This window comes from Poecilia formosa, unplaced genomic scaffold (genome assembly GCF_000485575.1).
Source record: "Poecilia formosa unplaced genomic scaffold, Poecilia_formosa-5.1.2 Scaffold255, whole genome shotgun sequence".
NCBI lineage: Eukaryota > Metazoa > Chordata > Actinopteri > Cyprinodontiformes > Poeciliidae > Poecilia > Poecilia formosa.
In genome coordinates, this window is record NW_006800194.1 from 443,962 (window position 1) to 466,037 (window position 22,076).

The 22,076-nt window shown below is 40.0% G+C and overlaps 2 protein-coding genes across 3 annotated transcripts in view; one reads left to right on the plus strand and one right to left on the minus strand.

Annotated features, from left to right (window-relative positions):
- The first annotated feature begins 130 nt into the window (after nt 1-130).
- Nucleotides 131-13,550, plus strand: fam131c (family with sequence similarity 131 member C). Of its 2 annotated transcripts, none has more exons than XM_016680735.1 (6): nt 131-382; nt 1,655-1,716; nt 4,290-4,374; nt 10,797-11,045; nt 11,270-11,363; nt 12,956-13,218. In XM_016680735.1, exons 1-6 carry the CDS (start codon nt 352-354, stop codon nt 13,122-13,124), a joined length of 690 nt encoding a protein of 229 aa, XP_016536221.1. In that variant the 5' UTR covers nt 131-351; the 3' UTR covers nt 13,125-13,218. The 2 variants fall into 2 exon arrangements, with proteins under 2 accessions (XP_016536221.1, XP_007570192.1); XM_007570130.2 differs by having other exon boundaries at nt 133-382; nt 11,270-11,359; nt 12,956-13,550.
- A 102-nt stretch (nt 13,551-13,652) lies between these two features.
- Nucleotides 13,653-22,076, minus strand: part of clcnk (chloride channel K) — a 19,231-nt gene continuing 10,807 nt past the window's right edge. The window contains exons 14-19 of the mRNA XM_016680709.1: nt 21,019-21,250; nt 19,464-19,597; nt 19,036-19,106; nt 18,600-18,680; nt 15,494-15,580; nt 13,653-15,365 (exon numbers count right to left, since the gene is read on the minus strand). Of these exons, the coding sequence (XP_016536195.1) occupies nt 15,327-15,365; nt 15,494-15,580; nt 18,600-18,680; nt 19,036-19,106; nt 19,464-19,597; nt 21,019-21,250 (644 nt within the window). The 3' untranslated portion in view covers nt 13,653-15,326. The remainder of the gene's footprint in view (nt 15,366-15,493; nt 15,581-18,599; nt 18,681-19,035; nt 19,107-19,463; nt 19,598-21,018; nt 21,251-22,076) is intronic.

The following is a 22,076-nucleotide window of genomic DNA, read 5'->3' on the forward strand; positions in this document are numbered from 1 at the left end:
AGATTCACACTCGTCAGCAAACAGGCACTCATGCTTCCCCCCAGTTTCCTCTCTGTCTCTCTCTCTCTCTCTCTCTTTCTCTCTCTCTTTCCCCTTCTTCTCTCCCCTCACTCTGTTAGTGTCGCTCTCTCACATCTTTCCTCCCATACAGAGAAGTCAGCCGGTGCATCAGCCTCCAGCTCATCCAGCGTTCGCTCCCCACTCCTCCCCCCCCCGACTCAGCTGATACTTCTCCTGCCTCCGCTGCATCTTTTCTCTCCTTTTTCTCCTCCTTTTTTCCGCTCTTCCTCCTCCTCCTCCTCCTCATCCACCATGGTGAACAGATAACCAGTTGGCTGCGCTTGTCAGACCATGGGTGCCTGCCTCTGCAAAGGTCACAAAGGTCAGTGTCAGAGCCCACCTGTTTGTGTGTGAATGTGTGAGGATTTGCAGGACAAGTCGGTGGATTTTAACCATCAGGACCGCAGGTGAAGTTATACGTTAAGTTTGCGAGAGTTTTGCCGACACCCAACCGAGACGGAGAGTGTCAAGTTTGGCACGTCGGAGTTGACTATATTATGGGAGCGATTGCTCTGAAATCAGAGAAGTCTGCTCTATAACCAGTAATTTGAAAAAGCCATTATGACAGCTTCTCTTTCTCAAAGCAATCTGTGGGCTCTGACTGGAGGGCAGCAGGTTGATGACTGAGGGAGAGAAACAGCGAGAGCCTCATCTGACTGTCATCCCAGATTGGTCAGGACTTGAAGATGTGACTCGAGTTGCAATTTTCTCTTGCGGAAAAAAAGGATTGTTTGACGGATCTCGAACGCTGCTCGACTGTAATGGTTGGAAACGTTTAAGGAGGAAACAGGAGTAATCTAACCGTGTTATCCAGAGATGATCAAAATTTAAAACTCGTTTTGAGGCTTGAGGTGTTTTTGACCCCTAACATTCAGGATTACAATCTCTGCCGTTTTTTCCGGGCGGATTTTGTGTTGTTAGCTGGAAAATAAATAAAAAATAATTAAAAAGACTGATGTTTTAATTAGAAAGCAGCCCTTTCAAGCAAGATGTAAGGTATTGGGCGCAGATGCACTTTGGAGGCAGGCAAGAAAAACAGATAAGAAGAGCACAGCAGGAGAAAGTGTGTGTGCGTGTGTGTGCATGTGTGTGTGTGTCTCCATCAGTGTGTGACTTGAAGGGTATCACCTGGCTTTCCGTTGCCACGGCGTTTCCATCGTGACCGCCGATTGTCTCGACGACATCACTCACCACCCCCTTCCCCGCTCCCACCCTCCTGGGAAACCCCAAGCATGCGTTGGTATTGCTGAAAGTGTGAAAAGTGTGCGCGCAAATGTGTGTGTGTGTGTGTCTGCTGACCTTTTTAATGATGTCAATTCTCCACAGCACTGGCTGCCACTTCATTTCCTCTTGTCATTCACATGAGCCTCATCACCATCAATTATGAAGCAAAGAGGCAGAGCGTGAACTGATGCAAAGCTAAATATGCAGAGGGGCCTCGGTTAAATGGCACTAAGAGGGTTTTAAGCTCTCTCTCTCTCTCACACACACACACACACACATAGAACCTCTTCCATTATGTATGAGCCTCACTTGACCCCTGGTCACATATAAGTCTATCTAACACCAGTTCTTTATGTGTGATTCCCCACAGAACTCCACCTGCCATCGTCATCGCTGCACCAGACCGAGGAAGGTCAGTCGGCTCCCATCAAGGTACGACTTGATGTCTGTGTCTGCGTAGTTAATATCACGCTTTGTTAGTGTTCACAGATGTACAAGTCTCGCTGTTTATCACAAGTCAGATCTAAAAGAAATTGATTTTATCCTAAGAATGAGTTCGATGGGCTCACTACCAGATTTCTATTCCTTCACATGGTTTATTTTTAGTATGGTTTTGCTTATTGCTATCCCCATTAGCGTCGGCAACCTGCTGTGTCAGCTATTGTTCCTGGGATCAGTTTACATAAAAAAAAAAAAAAAAAGACAGATTATGTTTACAAAAACTCACATTACAGATGAAGTTTTAAAATAACTCATTCTATTCTCCATCACTTTTGAAGGAAAGCACAGTCTTTAGTTTCAGACGGGAAAACAGACTTGCACCACAGTTTAGCTTACAAAGGTTATTTTTGCCACATATTCACCTTCCCGACACGTCCTACTGGGAACCAGTGAAGGCAGCTCAGGTGCCACAAGGATTAAATAAATAATTAAACAAGGAAGTAAGTAAAATGTAGCCTCACGCGTCACATCTTGGTTTTCCGGATCTCATGTAGACGTATGAAGGCAATTCTCTCTCATCGGTCGTTTGTCAGAAAAGAGAGGAGGAGAGACACATTTAAGCTGTTTTGAGAGGCAGGAGGTTCCCAGTTACAAAATGAGCATAATTCCCAGCCAATCAGAGAACGGAAAACCCTACTCAAGAGAAAAGAAAAAAATCTATTTGTAATAAAAACCACTGATTATGCTCTAACATAGAAAAAAACAAAACAAATCCAGACCTTGCACTTTATTAAAATCCTTGAAGTCTTTGCAGTCAGTTCGAGAACATTCAATCAGAGTTAATCATTTAACTCTGATTTAACTCTTCTTTTTGTTCTGATTGCACCTACTCGGGTGTCGAGATCGTGCCTTCTGTCGTTAGCACCTGATTCAGGCTGAGTGCGAATGCCGAAGAACTTCTGGCTGTTAACTTCATTAACATTCCTGTTTGCCTGGGAGAAAATAATGCAGCAAATGCGTGGGCTGAATTGTTAAAGGGGATGGGGGGTGTGAATGTTCTTCTTGTGGCTCTTGTTTTCATTTACAAAGTTTGCTGTTGTTTTTTGCCGAATCCTAATTTATCCATTTACACACAGATTTACACGCCCACACGGTCCCTCGAGTCTCCGTAGAGATGTTGTTGTCCGTGCCTCGAGCTCACAAACCCGGACAAATCAGAGGCGAAGTAGGGTTCAGGATCTTTCCCCAGGACACATCAATATGCTCTGTGAAGAACGCATCTCACAGCTGCATTACTTTGTGTCGATAAAAAACAGTGCAATTGTGAAACAGAAGGAAAATAATACATGATTTTCAAAGTTGAGAACCGAGAACTGCTCAGCTGCTTTGCTATGATACCCCGAAAGAAAATCCAGTGTAGCTATTTTCAATCAAAAGTCTTCAAATTGGCAAATAAAACCCTGATGTGTGACTTTTGTTTTTTTGGAAGAGTGGTAAAAAGGCAAAATTTCACTTTGTGGCATGCATTCAAAATAAAATGATGGAAAACTATGGCTAACACCTGATCACCACCACTTTTTGTATTATGGTGTGGGGTTGGATTTTTATTTATTTTTTTATTTTTTGAAGAGATGGGGAAAATTAGTCAGAGTTGATGGAAAGATGGAGGAAAAACCTGATTCTTCCATAAACTCCAGACTAGAGCAGAGGCTCATTTTCCAAAAGAGCAAAACAAAAAACACAAGTATAGAGCTAAAATGGATATAATGGTTATATTAAGAGCTATTTTTGTAAGAATGGTCCATTTACAAAGCTACAAAGTCCAGAGAAGTATCCGTCTAGGATCGTATAGTTCAACTTAAAAACGAATGCTTACAGCAATCTGAGTGAAGTTAAGCTATTTAGCAAACATTTGATTTTCTAGGTGTGTGAAGCTGGAGGGAGGAAAGCAGTGCTCTGCCACTAATGACGGGCATTTATTGTATCGTTTATCACTTTTCGTGATACATTTATTATCATGATAAGAATTTTGATTTATTGCTGTCGTGAAAATTCCAATTCATTTTGTTTAAGAAAAACCCAAAACTGTTCTGGATGGTAATGTTTACTATTTTCTCCAGTGTTAGTTCAATGAGAGCATTGATCAATACCAATGCATTTGAAAACACTATTAATTGCAGTGATCGTATTTACAGTATCTGTGTTTGTGGGGCTGAGATCACAGTCAGTTACTCAAAAAATAAACAAATAAGCTGATATCACAATAAAACTATCAGTCCATATTGTTCACCTTTAGTCGCTCTTATGAAGAACTTATTCCAAATTCAGTTCAGGGTGAAATGAATCAATTCAGTGTTCAGAGTTAAACTCACAGCTCCAACTTCAATTGTCTCTTGTTTATCAATTATATCATGTATACATTTAGGTAAAAATGTCAACAATTAGCATGTTGATTAGCATGTTAGCATAACGCATCTATTTAATCCTGATTGGGTATTTGTAACCTCTGCTTTGCCAGCATATTTACACTTCTATCTGTCTCTCTCTTGCCTCATGCGGTGCAGGACGGTCAGAATCCTTCCAACGGCACAGTGGCAGATAAGTCCAGTCGCTATGACATTGCAGAGCTGGCTACATCCTCTCTGATAGGTGAGAAACACAAAGACAAACATGTCTGATTCATGTTGTGCGCTGCCTTGCAAATCAATTCCGGGGAAGTAACCACAAGGGGTTGGAAATGCAATTTTCCTCCTTCCTTAATCTTTTTCTCTTACTCACCCAAACACGCACTAATATCCATCTTCAATTAGATCTTCTGTCTTTGCCTTCGTGTCTCACTTCCTGATCTCATGTTATTGCTTCCTCCTCTTCCCCTTGCCACCCCCTCCTCCCGCCCATCTATACAGCGTCTCTCGCCCTCCAGGAGGCTCATTATTTTTTTGTTAATGTGTTGTGCTTTGATGAACTTTTCCAAGTGGAAGCTCCTTTATTAGACTGACAGAGTAATTATCAGCGGCATAAAAACCCCATGAATAGGTTAGATGAGTACATGCAGGCGCACGGCTGAGACGATGGCAGATTCAATCCAGTAAAGTGCGTTTAAAAGGCTTTTTAACATTTACTCAGCCATAATCAATCCTCACAAACTGCTGCTGCACTTTCAGCCGAGGTGTGACGACTGCTGTCAAACAACGTAGCTGCTAAAAGCACATCATGGAGCTTTAATGCAAAACGGTGATGTTAGTGTTTTCGTGCGCTTTCGCTTTTATGCTGCTCGCTATGCAAAGCCATCGTCTCATATGTGAAGAATTATTTCTACAGCTTCCAACTTTTCACATCATAACTGCAAACTTTGGTCTATTTCGTTGGGATTTTATATGAGAGTCCAAAACAAAGTAAAACAGTGACAGTGACACATCTTTAATTTTATCTTATTGGTAAAAATCTGAAGAGTGTAAAAGTTAATTTTATCCAATGCTTTCTATAAAATAAAAGCCTCCACATGGCATGATCCTGCCACCACCATGTTTCACAACAGGGATGTTGATATAACATCATGTTTCCCTGATATGTTGTGCCTGTTTGTTGCTTTTCTAAATCTGAATATATGTGAGAGCATTTCTAATTTATTCCACACATCAAGTTTTGCTATTAACTACATTTTACAAAAGTTTTTATTTTGCAGGGGTTTGTTACAATTAATATTAAATGTTTACCCATAAGCGTAAATGGGGTGTCGTCTCTGAAAGTCACATTTCAGTGTAAAGCTAAACCTCCCACTGTAAAAGCTTCAAAGTCATTTAAGTTTGAGGATCTTGCTGGATTTTTGTTTTTACATTTTAGTTTTCCTCGTTTACTTAATTTTCTAAACATCAAACAAACATGTCATCACTTTTACCACCTTCGTCTTTTCCCCTTGAACATTTGATTGAAGGCCAAAGTCTTGTTTGTATGTTTCCACATGATGTAATATGCCACTAATTTTACAATTGGTCCATTTTGTAACTATTTCAGTTTACTTCATTGAACTTCTAAGCTGTATTTACTGCAGTAGCTTTGATAAACGAGTCAGTAAAACATTTTTGTACTCTCTGTCAGTGACATTGGTGAACAGCTACTAAATGTAGCTGAACTACAGTAGAACCAGTCATCAAAACCACATTTTTAATTCTAACTGTAATATTTAGCCTGTATGGTTGTCATATATTTGTCGCTTGCTTACTTCCAGCCAAAACGGGTTCATGCCCCTACCATCACATTTTTAATTGCTGATTTTCAGAGATAAGAAATGTTCTCACGTTTAAATTTTTATTCAGCAGTCCTCCCCCTCCGATGGTCCTGTACACTATAACCTAATATAATTAACATCAATAATAACCTATAAATGATAACTGCATGGCGTCTGCAGTAGGATTATTTTTGCTAATGTGACATTTAATGATGTCCTAGTGGAACATGCTGAAGCCCAACATCGTCAAGCAATGGCTTAGTTAATGTAATTGTTGCGTTTGGGCTGCTTTACATCTCAGGCTGTGTGTCAGGTGGTGTTTAGGGTCCACTTTGTGATATTTGCTGAACACGTTGTCCCTCATTTCAGATCAAGGCTTATTAAAAACCGTGACCTTCACAGCAATCGGCTCGTGGCAGCTAAGCTAAATTAAATCAAATTCTCTTTAGATATTCAAAACAGCTTCTGACTGCAATACTGGTGCGCCATATACAACGCCACACACACACACACACGCACACACACACACACACACACACACAGATGCAGTTGCATAGCTTCAATCTTCTTTGACGCTTTCTGGATAATATTACCTGGAAATATTAATAAAGTTGTTATTGTTCATAACAATGTTTGAGCTGATACTGGTGATAATAAATTCTCTGCATTTTAGGCAAGGCTTTAAAACCGTCAAGTATTTTTTTCTGGATGTGCAGCGTGTTTTCTGAAAACAGGGAGAAAATGTTTTGTTTTTGTTTTTTTCACTCTGCCATTTATTTACATGGTTTGTGAGCCATATTCAAATATGTAACCTTTAGATATCAAGTTCTCTTTCAATATGTATCAAGGCATAAAAAGATTTATGAAAGTTCAGGTTTTAAAATACACATAGTGTTTACAAAACTTTCTTTTCAACTGCGTACAGTCATGGAGCTCATGAAAGGTGCATCGATTTCAATTCAATGTCAAGGCAGTTGGCAAAAATAAATTTATGACTTTAGTTTGGAACTAAATCACCAAACATTGGCAATGCAGAAGCCCAAGAATCAGGCTGAGACTGAACTCATAAAGTAAAGATTTACATGCTGATTCATCCAGTTAAAAGGAGGATAAAGGTCTGAGCAGAGTATCTTGGAGATCCAACAGATGGCTCCCACAAAATGCAATAAAAAGTATTTTCTTGTCAGTATTTAAATAGATGTTTTAATTTAGTTGCTGTGTTTTCCATCAGCACTGTAAATATGCTGCACACAGACTTGCACCAGGACACGTATCCTAACAACAACTCTTTGTACAAGCGAGTCGTGCACCACCACTGCACGTCTCGCTTTTCAAAACATAGTCAGTCCATGTCTTTTTACTCTTGATGGTTTAACTCCACTACAATAATGTAAATGTTATTTTGAGGATGCAGCATACGACTCCATTCAAATCCTACAAGTCAGTCTACACTAGTCTCATTCTATGAAAAATGATGGCGGCCCTTGTGATCAAGGACTTTCATTAGCTTTAACGTGAACTGTTTGGAGAGATTTTATAATCATCAGACGCACAGAAGCAGGAGACTGTCATCCAGAGGATGTGGCAGAGCAAGGCGAACATGTGACTGTCAAACTACTGGAGTTCAGAGGTTACCCTTATAGACCCGCCCCTCGACTTTGACGACCAGCAGAAAAAAATTAGGAACAGGAACCATGGCACAAATCAAAAACATTTTTAATTAATCATCTGCATTGGCTATTATAGGCTTGCATTTTGATGATGACATATTTGATACAATTTCAAATAAATAATTATTTGTTTAATGTGTAATTAATGATTCAACTGTTTGTTTCATTTTGTCCCTCTCGACCCTTCATACACCAGACATAGGTTGTAAAATCCTCAGGGCAAACACATAATAATTCTTTAGCTATGAAGAAAGATTGCAGACGTCTTGTGGTTGCAGACAGCAAACCATGGCAATCAGCTCAACAGGTGTCAAGTCTCGTATATGTACAGCAGTGTGCATGAACAGGGAAAATAAATAAATGTAAGAAGCAGCAGCACTAAAGTGTTGGAGCACACACCACAAACACGGCTGAATGAAACTCAGCCTTACGATTCCTCTCCACAGGACTCAATTTTATTGAGGGGAGAACTAATTCTGCAGAGTTTCAACATGAGAGATTCATTCATCGTGAGCGGGCTCACACCAATCTGTCCTCTTCAGGCTGAACTTTGGGGGAAACGGCATATCTCTAACATAATCCATGTAATAAGATTTTTGTAAGGACTTTTCAGCCATATTCTTATGAAAAAGTTAACAAATAAGCTGATTATGCGGTGCTGCTGACGAAATGCTAGATTTTTGAAAATTGCTCTCGACACCTGTGAGCTGATTGGCGTCTTTCTTGTTCAGATGTTTGCAGTCATCGGGTGTTTGCAATCATCTCGCATCCATTAAGACGATGAACACAGACAGAGCGCAGTTTGCACCGTTGTGCTTAAGCCTCATTTTGACATGTGGAAATGTTTGTTTTCGCTTCCCTCCGTAGCAGATGGAGAGCATCTTCAAGTCTGTTTTCTGTCTTTGAGACAAGAACAAAAACAAATTTAAAAAAATGAGGAAAACGTGGGGGCCTTTTTCCGGTGCGTTCACGTTGCCTAAACTGACGCAAGCAGATATTTTCCTCAATTCTTTTCCACTCGACACCCCTAGCAGAGCCGTCGCTGTGTGAAAGCGGGGTGAGACAGCTCTGGGTGACACAACACGCAATAAAGCGTGCTGTGAAATCTGCAGGTATTGAGCTCAAACGAAAATAAAGTGGCTGTGATGTTTATCTCAGCTTCCCGGCGCCCCCCCCTCCTTTTTTTATGTTGTCTATTTCCTGTCATTACACTGCTGACATTTTTCCTCCCGTTTCCCCATCGATTCTTTTTTTAACATCATCTGTTCTGTCTCTTTATTTGACCTTTTGTCTTTTCAACCTTTGCAATGTTTCCCCTCTGATATGGCTTTAATTTTCTCCTCTGAAATATGAGCGAGGCACACTGTCACGTTCACTCCCGCTCTTCATTTCCCTGAGACCTTCCTACCCTTGTCTAATGTGATTACATAAAAGGATGGCTTCTTGTTGTTTTGTCCAGTGATTTCAGCAGGTCATGATTAACACATTAATGTTTGGGCTGCAGGAACACACAGAGACTCACAGCTGGAATGCAAAGCTGAGGCAGATGATTCCCCTCGGATGTTTTGCGTTTAATTGAAAAAAAAAAAAGAGCAAATGACGACGATTCTGTTGTATTTGTTTGTTAATCTTGTAACGGTGATTCTTCTTGGAAATATTCCATGACATTTATTTCCTCTATGCAGAGAAAAGAAATGATGTGAACGAGTGACATAATTTGCTAGTAACAATATCTCTCAGCGAGCCTGCGTTTAGCGTATCCATGGTAACTGACTGGCCGTTGGATGGTCGTAGTCTCCACCATTTTTTTTATTCAGTTCACAACACCATGTTGAGGTGGACATTTATTGTATCGTTTACTAAATCTCATTACCAATTTCTTTTCATGATGAGAATTTTGAATTATTGTTGTCACAATAAATTTGAATCAATGATTTAAAAGAAAATATCTGTGTTGTCGGGATTGTTACTTTTACTATTTTCTCTACTGTTTGTTCGTTAAGAGCACCAATAAATACCAATGAATTTGGAAATATGACTAAATGCAGTTACTGTGTGCAGCTTAGTGACACAGATGAGATCTGTTTTGTCCTGACAGTATTTGTGTTTGTGGGGCTTTTGGTTGCTGGGGTCACAGCAACACAGTTACCTAAAAACATAAGTAATAAATAGTTATTATTGTCACTTTTATCAACACCACAATAGTATCAGAAAATATCACAACAAAGCTTTAAGTCCATACTGCCCAGTTGACTGACTGACGGCCATGTTTGGCAGCGTATTATAACCAGTAAGAGACGCTGCTACAGAGTTGGTCAGAAACAAACATACATACTGGTGTACATACTAATTATGTGCTTACAGTGATTAATATTTTGTTCTGTTAAATAAACCTTAGAAATATTCTGTTGTGTTTCCATGCAGGTTAGATTTGACCTGTTTGCTAAAAAAATATGCTCAAATGGTAGAGGTCTAGGCAAACATTTGTATCTATTTGGTCTAAGACGTTTGTGCCCTGTTAGTTTGACATGGATAAAATTAAAATCTGCGAACGAGTTGAGCTTGAACTCCACTAACATGACATGTCTGCAGGATGAACCCACAATCACACCAACCTACATCCACAAATGATGTATGAGATCAGACAAAAATTGCATCTTGTTGCACAGAGATGAATGTATACATATCCTTTCTGTAACGGGCAACTGTGGGTGTATAGGTAGTCGTCTTGCGATCGGAAGGTTGTAGTTTTGATTCCAGCTTCCTCCTGCCACGTGCCTCTGGGCAAGGCACTTAACTTAACCCCTACTGATCTGCATGTCGGTGTGTGACATGCACACACCGACATGCAGTGACTCCAGTGTAAAACGCTTTGAGTGGTATAAGTTCAGTCCATTCAACAGGAGACTGCTGCAAAATTGGATGATGGTGTTCTGTAAATAATGTTGCATTCAAGTTTTGTTTTTCTTCACCAGTCTTAATATTTATCATGCTATGCCATCATTTTTTCCCCCTCTAAATTGTCATAACCCAACTGCAGCAGAAAGTCTTCCCATTCTGCTTTACCTCCCTCATCAAATTATCCACTTTGCTCCTCTTCTTGGCCGGCCTATCCTTTTATCCAATAAATGTTATGAAGACGCATTTCTTCTTCTCTTCCTCTCTTTGTTTAGGCCTGGTGGCCACGATAAAGGAGCACATCACCAAGCCCACAGCGATGGCCCAAGGACGAGTCGCTCACCTGATCGAGTGGAAAGGTTGGGGTGGATGCGGCGACGAGGGTGGAGGAAACAGGGCCGGGTGGAGCGGAGGCTGGAGCAAAGGAGGCGGCGGATGGGGGGCCATGGGGACGGAGCTGCAGGAGGATGAGCAGTTTTACTCCCAAATGACAGATGAAATCAAGGAGGCCCGATTTGCTGCAGGTGAAGCAAACCGATGGGTTTAATTTAGGTAAAACAAAAGGTGGTCAAGCAGAAAGGTGGTGGCAGAGGGCTGGGGGATCAATAACCCTAAGGACTTCCAAGGACAGTGGCTTAAATCTCTTATTGAATTTTCTCTAATTTGTGACGTCTGCTGGACCTTTTGAGAAACGACGAGGGGGTTGACTCAGGAGAAAGCCGATAGAAAACATGTTTTTGTTCCCCAGGTGTGGCGGAACAGTTCGCCCTGGCCGAGGCGGCGATGAACATGTGGTCCATGAGCGACAACGCGGAGCAGCCGTCCACCAGCTCACAAGGTTGGTGAGTCACCACAGCTTTTAAGCCTTGAGACTTTTTTTTTTTTTTCAGGAGACCCTGCAAAGTTCACAGAATACAAATGAAGCAACAGATTAAAAGAACATCGCAGGTCATTTCTTCTCTAATGGCTTTGGCTGATTACAATCACAAGCTCATTATTTGAAGGTTTCCATTTTCTCTAATAGATTTTTGAGTGAAAAGATTTTCAAATGGTTCGGAGGGTGAAAGAGTCTTGAAGAGCACAACTGGGTCTAAAGTTTGAATGAAATCATGATTATATAAATAACATTCACGACCACACCAGCTGAAAATGTAACAAACGTTGCAATTTTGGACCAAAATTGCATCTCCACCAGACTATCTGGTGTGAAATAAATCTTAGAGCAGTGGTTCCCAAACTTTTTCTTCTGCGCCCCCCCCAGTGGTTTCCAAACATTTTCTGCGCCCCCCCCTATGGATTACAAATGGTTGTCTGGTTGAAACGACGCGTGTGACGGGGGTGCATCGATTCTTTTGGGGGCAAAATGAATGTACGTAGCTGAAAATAGACACCAACATCGGTAGCCTACAAGGTACTTGTTAAGTTTAAGGTTCTGTATTGATGTTAGCTAGTCATCTTTTAGCTAACATTACCTGCATCCAACAGCTTTACTCAACTCAGTCGGTTAGTTTGGAGGGAAAAACTGAAAAGTTCTTTGCGTTTTGCTGGTTTGCTGCCGTGATTCTAACACAAACCTACGTAGCTCCGCCCAGCAGCAGCAGGTCTCCTTCACAGGTGGAAACCCAGCGCGAGCGTCGTAGCGCTCATGTTGCGTTTAAAGGCGGCTCGGAAAAACAGTTAAACAGTTTTAACTGCTGATAAAAGTGACAGAGGACACAAATATGGGAAGTGTGGAAACCTCTACTGTATCAAATTGACATAGGAATAACAGAGAGTTGGCCATTCTAAGGTAAAACCCCAGCGCATACAGTGTTCATGTTTTGTTTTTTTTTCATCCAGACGGCTTCCCGCGCCCCCCCTGCAATGTCAGGGCGCCCCCCCTAGGGGGCGCGCCCCACAGTTTGGGAACCTCTGCCTTAGAGTGTTTTATGGGTTCTACTTTTGGTGAATTTCTTTCTAGGCAGGCCGCTCCTGGGAACCTTCACCACCCTTCCGTGTTTTCTCTGCAGTTCACTCAAGACAAAACCTTCTTTTAAAAAATGTATTACTTATAAACTTAACTTTGTCCTTTTCAGGTTATCTTTACCTGGTGTTAAAATGTGTTTAATCTGAAACATTGAAGTGTGAAAAAACTAAAAAAAATAACATTTCCAGCGCACTGTAATGATGACGAATTTCAGCCACTGCCACACGAAATTTAACTTGTTTGACGGCTGGGCTGAGTTTGTATTTACTCTAAGTGCCGTTCAAGATTGCAGCCACATACTGTGCGACGAAACGCTTCAAAGCGGTTTTTCTTAATTGCTTATCAATTTACTTGCAAATGTAAATCATTTGAGCAACCCGAGAAGCTCCAGCTGTGATCGTTTTCACCACTTATTTAATTTCTTTCTTTCTTTTTGAGCAACTCACTGACATTGCCGTCGTTTTTCAGCCGCAGAGGGCCACTTCTTGTCCAAGTATTTGCTCGACGGAGGAAGCGTCGGCGTTCCCCAGCACCTGTACAGCATTCACACCCAGACTTACGGCGGCGACAGCCTGATTCACCCGCCGCTGGCCAACTCGACGCTTCCCCCAGCACTCGGCGCCCAGCGGGTCGCTGATCGTCCCTTTGAGGACAGGAGCATGGCGACGGCGGAAGCCGCCGTCCGCCACGTCGACAGCAGCTCTCTGTCCGAGGACGACGTTTTTTACAACTAGGCTGCGGAACGAAAGACGCTGGTCACCGCAGTGGAAACGCCCATGAGACTCAGTGAGGACTCGAGCCTCGTCCACCAGCAATGATTGTTCTGTAAGACATTTCTTGAGGCGAAACTCTTCGAAATGCATCAACCGGAAGGATTTAAAGGCCTGACTATAAATGCTATTTTTTACATGAGTGAGGGTAGGCCTATTCTTCATGTGAATGTACAGTTTAAATGTGACATTTTAGTTTTTTATTCCATGTAGAAAACAGCTGGAGCAGAGCTGTAAAGAGTCGGTGTAAATATGTTGTTATAAAGCGTTGGTTTTAATATATATGTGACAAATATGGCTGCCTGGTTTTGTTGGTCATTTTTTCCCTCCTGAATTCAGTTTAATTCAGTTAATTTATATAGTGCCAGTTCACAACAAATGTCACTACAACTAAATTAAAAAGAAAAAAAATCACTTTAATCACACACAGATTCCGATCCTAGTTATCAAAAATTACAGTATCTAAGAAAATCCAACAAATTGCATCGAGTCATTGACTTCACAGCAATCCCTCATACTGAGCAACAATGGAGAGGAAAATTCTCCTTTAACAGGAAGAAACCTCTAGCAGAACCAGAACTCCTCTGTCTTAGAAAAGACAAGAGGAGAGATGCACAAGAAACAGAGGAACTTATGTAGGATTATTTTCGGTGTTCATGAAACTAAGGAGATAATATAGCGGAGGAGGGAGAACAATGACTTCAGTCCTCACATTGAAGGACTAAAGAGCTGACCTTGACTAAGTGAGAATAACAGAAAAAAAAGAAAAATCTGTCCTGTAAGACTTCTCAAGTGAAAAAAATGTCCTCCATCCAATTATCTGTCTGAGTCAGAAACATGATTAGCTATAATTCACACTTTTCTATCTGAAAGCCCCAGGTGCAGCGAGGAGAAACGGCAAGGTTTAGGAAATACAGCGAGGGAGGAAAGGAGCCGCTCACGCGTCATTGGTGTGTGTTTCTGTACGTACGTCAGCAGCCCTGCGTGTTACAGAGAGGAGGGAAAGAAAAAGTGAGGGGGACGTTGAAAGGAGCGGTTGGTGCGACCTGTCATCGTAATCTTTCGAGGGACGTCTGTACAACACGACGCTGTGCTGAGCATCGTGGCTGCTTCCCCCCTGCTGTTTGAGGAGATCAGACAGTAGATGCACTTGAACAAATGGTTTCCAGTGACTCATCGCAGCCCTTCAGCAAAGTACAGAAGTAATGAAGGTCTATTTCCCCTCTGCAACATGACATGTGGGGTTATTTAGGAAGCAGACATGACACTGAGAGAGGCAAAGGAAATATGCGCATAAAAATATTTTAGGAAAACATTGCAGAAAAAGCTTTAAACCGTCTTTGGCATTTTTTCTTTTTAATGGTGAAGGCAAGTCTGACACCGCTACGGTAGGATATTACCTCACAAACTGAAACATCTCTAAAGTAATATGAGGTCTCTGTGCCCTCAAAGCCAGCTTAAACAGAGAGGAACAGTCCACAGCAGAGCACTTTCACACCATTCTGTCATGTCACAACCAAGCCCTTCAGTGTATTTCATTGGGATTTTATGCAGGATACCAACATAAATAGCGCATAATAGTGAGAAAGAATATATATAATATACTTTATAAAAAATGCTCTGTGATGCACTGCTCCTTCGCACAAACGTGTAGCTCAGCAGCAAACACTGAGTGAGACTTGCTTATCAGAAGAAGAAAACAGCACAGATTTCATTGTGGCAACTGGTGAATAAGCTACTAAAACAGCCTTTGTGTTCACATCTGCTGAATATTAGTAGTATTTATCTCATTACCATGTCAAAAAGCACAGATCAGTGAATGACGTGCGCTCTCGCTTGTCTGGACCGCTGATTACAATTAAAGGCAAAAAAGAGCTTTAATGAATATTTTCCATCGGAGTCGACAGTTAATTACAGTTTTGTTGATGTGCAAACATTGTTACACTTGGGGAATGAAGGAGTGATAGCATTATCGGATGTAGGCTTTGTCGCGTGCTAATCAGAGAGAGATGCTATTCATGTCAGGTTAAATTTGATGACAGGAAGTGCCGATCCCATGTTGACGCTGCTTAGATGTCCTTGGCCAAGCCTACCAAAATTTGTTTCATCTGAAAAAAGAGAAAGAGGGAGAGAGAGTTGCAAAACTTTGACCAGCTACTTGCTCCCTGATGATAAACGTGTCAGAGGTCAGAGTATTTGTAGGGAACAGTAAAAATCCACATATTTCAGTTCGTACCTCTGACCATGTGATCTGTCCCACCAGCTTTCCTCTGTCAGCCACAAATATGGTCTGAGCTGGAGCAACGCTCAGCATGTTGTAGGCCTGGAACGGAAGAAAAAGAAACTACAGATTTTAAAAAATATATATTGTTTGCATTGTCATTTTCTGCTTATGAAAAAGGAATAAATCTACTGATGCATATAAATTTGTTGGTACTTCCAGTAGCACATTTTTAATTGTTGTACCACAATTTTGCACACACACGCACGCACACACACACACACAAAGAAAGAAAATCTAACCCATAAATCTAGTACTAATATGTGACAAAATAAATTCTTGTTAAGAAATACAATTTCTCAACAAGTTTATGGTGGTTTAAAGAGTTTGCATGTTCTCCCTGTGCATGGGAGAACACAGGGAGAAATTAAAAACAAGTTAAAAACTATTTTAAATTTAACGTTTAGTTTTTGTAAGCTTCTTGAAAAATCCTAGAAATTTTATCTTCCTGTTTACCTGATTTATAAGCATGACCCTAATCAGACGGTCATTTTTCTTTTCTTTTTTTTACCTCTGATAATTAGACTGGATGTTCATGTCCCTCCCGGATTTCAGACTAAAATGAGGTTGTTTTCATCCAGCTCCTGAAAACGATTACTCATCTTTGTGTCATGCTGTTGGTCCTCAGAGTCCAGAGGGAAATGCGTGCCTCATGTGCTAAAAGCTGCACTGAGCTCTGTCAATCTGCTGCTTAGTGCCCTGCTGCGTAAAGATGTTTCTGTTGCTCAAAGCCAGCTGCTTGGCTGGACCGAAACACAAAATGTTGCAAAAAACCCCCTGCAGATTCTGAGAATGATTCTCAGAAGGCTCGCTCTGAGTGCCACACTCACAGCGTTTTCATGTAACTCTAAAATCAAGACCACGTTAAAGTCAAAACGGTTTTGTATTAACATGAGAAAGGAGACACACTTACAGCTGATGCAAATATTCACACAGTGAATAAAATATTGGCAAGTATTTTTTCTTCTATCAAGTCCAAATATCTCAGTTCACTTGATATTTGTAACTAACTTACAACTCTTCAGCAGGATATCGGAGCTTGTTTTACGCTAATAATTCCTTATTACTCATGAATAAGTACGAGCTACATTTGAATATTTACCACTTATGATGAGGCATTTTTACCATTTATAAGGATAACATAAGGACGACAAAGCCGAGGTTCTGGTCATCACAAAACGTCCATTTCTGTTCCAGAGAAGACATGTGAGCATAAGTGGAAAAACTGTGAGCAGTTCTATCAGGAGGAATGGACAAATGTCTATACTGCACACTCGAACAAAAAAAGCTTTGAGGAATACACGGAGATGCCGCTTGCATTATGTACTTTCTCTATCCTCTGCTGCTTTATGGCAATTTTCTGCTGTGTGCACAGAGTCTCCATAAATCACTTGTTGCTGCTGCGTCTGTAACCTCACACTTTTATTCAAAAGCTCTGTGTACACTGAGTTTTTCATTTTGTTGTCCAAATGTACAGTAAGTGTTCATGTGGACTCATCCCACAGTTCCAGCCAGTCTGCAACGTTAAAAATAGAAATGCAAACACATTTTGTTTCTTGGCTTGATAAACGTGAACAATACTTGAAATCATAAGACGAACAGAAGAAGTCATTTAAAAATGCATCCTGGTCATTTGTCACCATCTGATCACCAATCTGGGCCAGTCAAGGATCAGATCGACTAATTTTGTGGTGCGTAGCGACTGTTCAGAAGACTCCTAGCAGAGACTTCTGGTCTTCTTTCACACAGCCGTTACTCAGTCTGTCCTGTTCACATCCAGTGTGAACAGGATGTGATACAAAACATGACAGGACCAGACTGCAAGGAATCAGGTCTGTACAGACGATCATCTGGGCTGACAATCCCTCCCCCCTTCCAGTATTTGCACGAGACCATACACATCCTGGACACAAACTGTTTGGATTTATACCTTTTGATCAGAGCTATGGAAACAAACCACTATAGAGACTGTTTCTGCCCTAAATTTGTCTTTCCGATAAGCACTCATGAGTCCCAGAGTACACAGATTGATGATACAACACTCAACACTCTTCTTTAGTAGAAACAAAAACAGTGCATGTATACATATTTATGGGGGAAAAAAATTCCCCAGCAATTCTATCTATTTACAAACCAAATTCCAATGAAGTTATGAAATTGAGTAAAATGAGATGATTTGCAAATCCTTGTCAACCTATATTCAGTTGAATACACAACAAAGAAGAGATATTTAAAGATCACTGCAAATATAGTAATATAAGAATAAAGTCATAATATTATGAGTTTATTCTTGTAATTCTATGACTCTATTTTCTTTATTTTTGCTAGTATGGCCCTAATAGTCTGTCAACTGAAGTTATACTCCAAGAAGGAACGGGAAAACATTCCACCTACTAAGCTTCAAAAATTAGTCCTCTGCTCCCAAACGCCTATCAGTTGTTTTTACAGGAAAAAGTGATGTAGCTGAGTGCTGAACATGCCCCTGTCTTTGGAGTGTATTCTATTGAATATTGACTGAACAGGATTTACTAATCAACTTATTCTGTTTTATCTAAGTTTTACACAATGTCATAACTTCAGTGGAATTAGGGTTGTAATATGTTTAGCAAAAATGCAAAAATTCAATGCAAAAAATTCAAAATCTCACTAAGTATTTTTTTTTGTCTATTTCTACGGCAAATGTCTCAACACAGTTGAAATAAGACAAAACTAACTTACAAGACTCTTCTCAGCAAGGTTTAGGAACTTGATTTTAGTCAATAATTTGTTAATATTGATAAATGTACTGGTTTGTCCACTCATTACAAAATATGTTGCTTATGTTAAAAGTGAAATAATCTCCCGGTGAAACTAATATTTTTTTATTATTGACTTAAAATAAACTTCTGTACCTTGCTGATAATTTACATTTAAGTCAGTTTTGTCTTATTTTAAGTGTACTAAGATATTTGCACTAAAAACTAGACAAAAACCCTTGGTAAGATTTTGTGTGTTTGTAGTGTAAAAGGTGGAATCCCAGACTCGGTCTGAAGTTGATTTAGTGTGTTATGCATCTCCTCACCTCCTGCACTGTGTTGTGAGGCGAGACCACAACCGAGTTTGGACGTATGCTGCAGACCTCATCCAGTCGTCCCTCAATGCGCTGCACAAAGGCAATAATCATCCAATTTATGAAGAAGCAGGATTCAGCCTCAGCTGTTCCCACTGACCTCTTACAGTCTCTTTTCATATATTCTTAAACTTAATCCTCGACCAAAGCTGTGGCACAATTATTTGATAAGCAGCATTTATTTGTGAGTAGATGTTGCCTTCAGATGGATGTGAGCTGTAATAAAATGAGTTTTTACATCAGACTCTCGCTCGGCAGTCCTGTCTGTACATCATGCTTCCATCCTCCATTTTTTTTTCACCCAGGGGGATTTTAAAGACAAGGTCTGCTTTCTAAACAGCTCCTCTACGCTTTGCACCAATCCCTGCCTTTGTTTGCACCCGTTTACCTGAGTCTGACAGCGATGCAGGAACAGCAGCAGCTCCGACCGCAGAACGCAGCCCAGAAACACCTGCGACTCTGACAAAAACAAAGCAGAACCAAAAAAGGTAACATTTTCTTCACAGATGGTGTAAAAGTGAGGCAATCAGTATTTTGATGGGTCAAAAGTTCCAGACATAAAAATTGCCCCATATGATTGCTGCTGAAAGGCTCAGAAGTCCATTTTCACAAAATTGTCTTCTCTGAGAATTATTGTACTTTCACTCCACTGAACTGCTTCAGTCAGTCTCGCTGGGTAATAGTGAGTTTCACAGCACTTTCTAAAGAACGCTGTAGATTTTGTGTGTGTAATCCACCACGCTTCTCCTGTCTTTGCTTTCTATGGGTGCGGTCTGAGTCAGTAGAGTGCGTGTATATCTACAGCTCTTTGCATACCGTGTGAGTCCACCACGGGGATTTGTGCTTCACTGCTGTTGCTGACAGCAGACTGAACCTCTGCTGGCCCAGCTGCTTTCTGAAGCTGCACTGATTTCACCCCCATAACCTGCCCCAGTGGTGTGGACGGAAGCCTAAAAGGACACAAATTACATAAAACCTCAGACAAAACCATCCAGGGATGCTACAAGTGACAGGAAAACAGAATATGTTTTGATTTTACTGAATTCAGATTTTGACACAATTCAGCTGTACCAGCAAATAACATATATTATATATTTATGTTTTCGTTTTTTTTTTCAAATAAAGGATAATGTGTAAAAAAAAATAAGACAAATACAGGAAAGGGTTTAAGAGTAAGTTTTTTATAACAACTTATAAAAAAAAATTATACTATTTTTCAATGGTATTTGAATTGTGAATGTGAATATATTTGGAATAAATAAATAAACTAAACTGCACTCCATTTTTTCTGTAAACTTTAGGTTAGAGCCCTATGTACAGTATCTATCTATCTGTCTGTCTGTCTGTCTGTCTGTCTGTCTGTCTGTCTATATTGTTAATAATATAATAATATTAGTTCATATATTATTAATCAGTGAAGATGTGAAAAATAAATTCTTACTGTGAAATACATTTCTTATTTCTGTTATTACTAAAGTTTGCTTTTTAAAGAAACTATTGCTCAGTGGTTTCTGCAGTGATACAAACCGAATGAAATTATCTACAAAGTTTCATAATGTTTGTTGTCTTATCTGGTAAATTAAAGTCCAATTTCATTTTGAAATTGCTTATTTAACACAACTACCCATTTAGAGTGTGGATTTTTTTAAATCAATAAAAGTACTCTTTCAAAGCAGATTTATTGCAAAAATAATGGGTTTATAACAATGTGTGACGCTATGTTTGATTTATAGAATAAACTTTTTTTTAGCTTAATTTGTTATTCATTGATTAATTGCTGTGAGTCATGGTGAGGCTTTGAGAGTACAAATTTGGGAACATTTTATTCAACAGTAATGTCTCAACAAATGGCATTTTTTTTATTACTTATCTTTACTTCATTTAACAGAAATTATCAACCAATGGAGATTTGTTTAAAAAATGTTTTGTAGTTTGACACTAAATCTTGTCATTAAATGAAAATGAAAAAGCAAGCATGCACTAATAATAATAATAATAATAATAATAATAATAATAATAATAATAATAATAATATTTATCTATAGGTGCCTTTCACAACATTCAAGGACAAAATACATAAAATCAATTAAAAGATACAATAATAAAATAATAAAATCGTTTGACCTCTGTGAAAGTCAGAGCACCTTTCCTTTCACAGACAGTAATAAACACCAAAGCTGCCAGCGTCAATTTTGAAAGCATTTGCTGTTAGGAAGGTCTGAAAATAATATAAAAAAAAATTAAACAAATCTCCACCTCAGCCTCTCCTCAGCCAATAGCACAGATTCTAACTTGCTCTCAAAGTTTAGAATTGAGGTAATTATGGTTAGATTTGTCAATATTGAATAATTTGCCCTTTGGTTCTCCTTACTGTGGACACGCCTTCTTCAGCGAGGGCAGGTGTGGGAGCTTCTTACTGATAGAAAGGCCGTCGTAGAAAGACAGGCCGTTCCTGGAGCGTGCCAGGGCGTTGGCCAGCAGAGTGGACAGGAGGGCAGGCACAGCGTGGGTGACCTGCCCTGTTAGCTCCACGGCCAGCAGAGCCGGGGACAGAGTGTGGGTGACAGCACCAGAGAAGGCAGCTGCACCTACGAGGCAGAAGCAATGATCAAATTAGCTGCTCATCGATGTTCAGTGCAGCTTACGCACAAGTATCGCAAGTTTTGTGTTGAACTGTTGGCTACGTTAAAATGCATTTACATTCATACATCCTGATATAAAATCCATTTAAGTCTAAAAACATTAAATCTGCTTGGAGCAGATGAATCAGAAGATATATTTAACATGTTGCAGAGTGTTAAATATACAACTTTAAGTGAACACATTTAATGACTGGCTGACTGTCTTGGGTTGAAAGTTCAATACTCAACACACAGTCTTGGCAATGCAAATAAATAATTCTTGGCCACTTTGACTAACTTTGTCAAGCTAACAAGCATATCTTTATATTGCTGAATAATAGTGGATCAAAAATAATTCACCCCCTTAATGAGGTGGCTTGGATTTTTCTTAACTGAGTTTCTGGGAGCTTATTAAAGCCAATAACTTCCATAGCTGTCAAAGGAAGATGTCACATCGTAGTTTGTTAAAAATGTAATCAGTCCTCAGAGTGGCGAAGGCTAACAAGGTTTCTGTAGTCGTGCTGTCAGACTCATAAGAGGCTGATCTGCAAAGTCAGCTTTGTTACAGAATGATACAGTCTGAGTATCTTGTTAGATTTCACTTTAATGAGGATTTATTTACTTTCCACAAAACTCACTAAAAGCCCCTTTTATTAAAAATAACTCTTGTTATTAAAATTTTCTTCTGCGGGTAAGTGAACTATTATTGATGATATCTCAGAATATCACATCAAAAGATAAATAAATAAAAGATGACAGACAGACAGACAGACAGACAGACAGACAGACAGACAGACAGACAGACAGA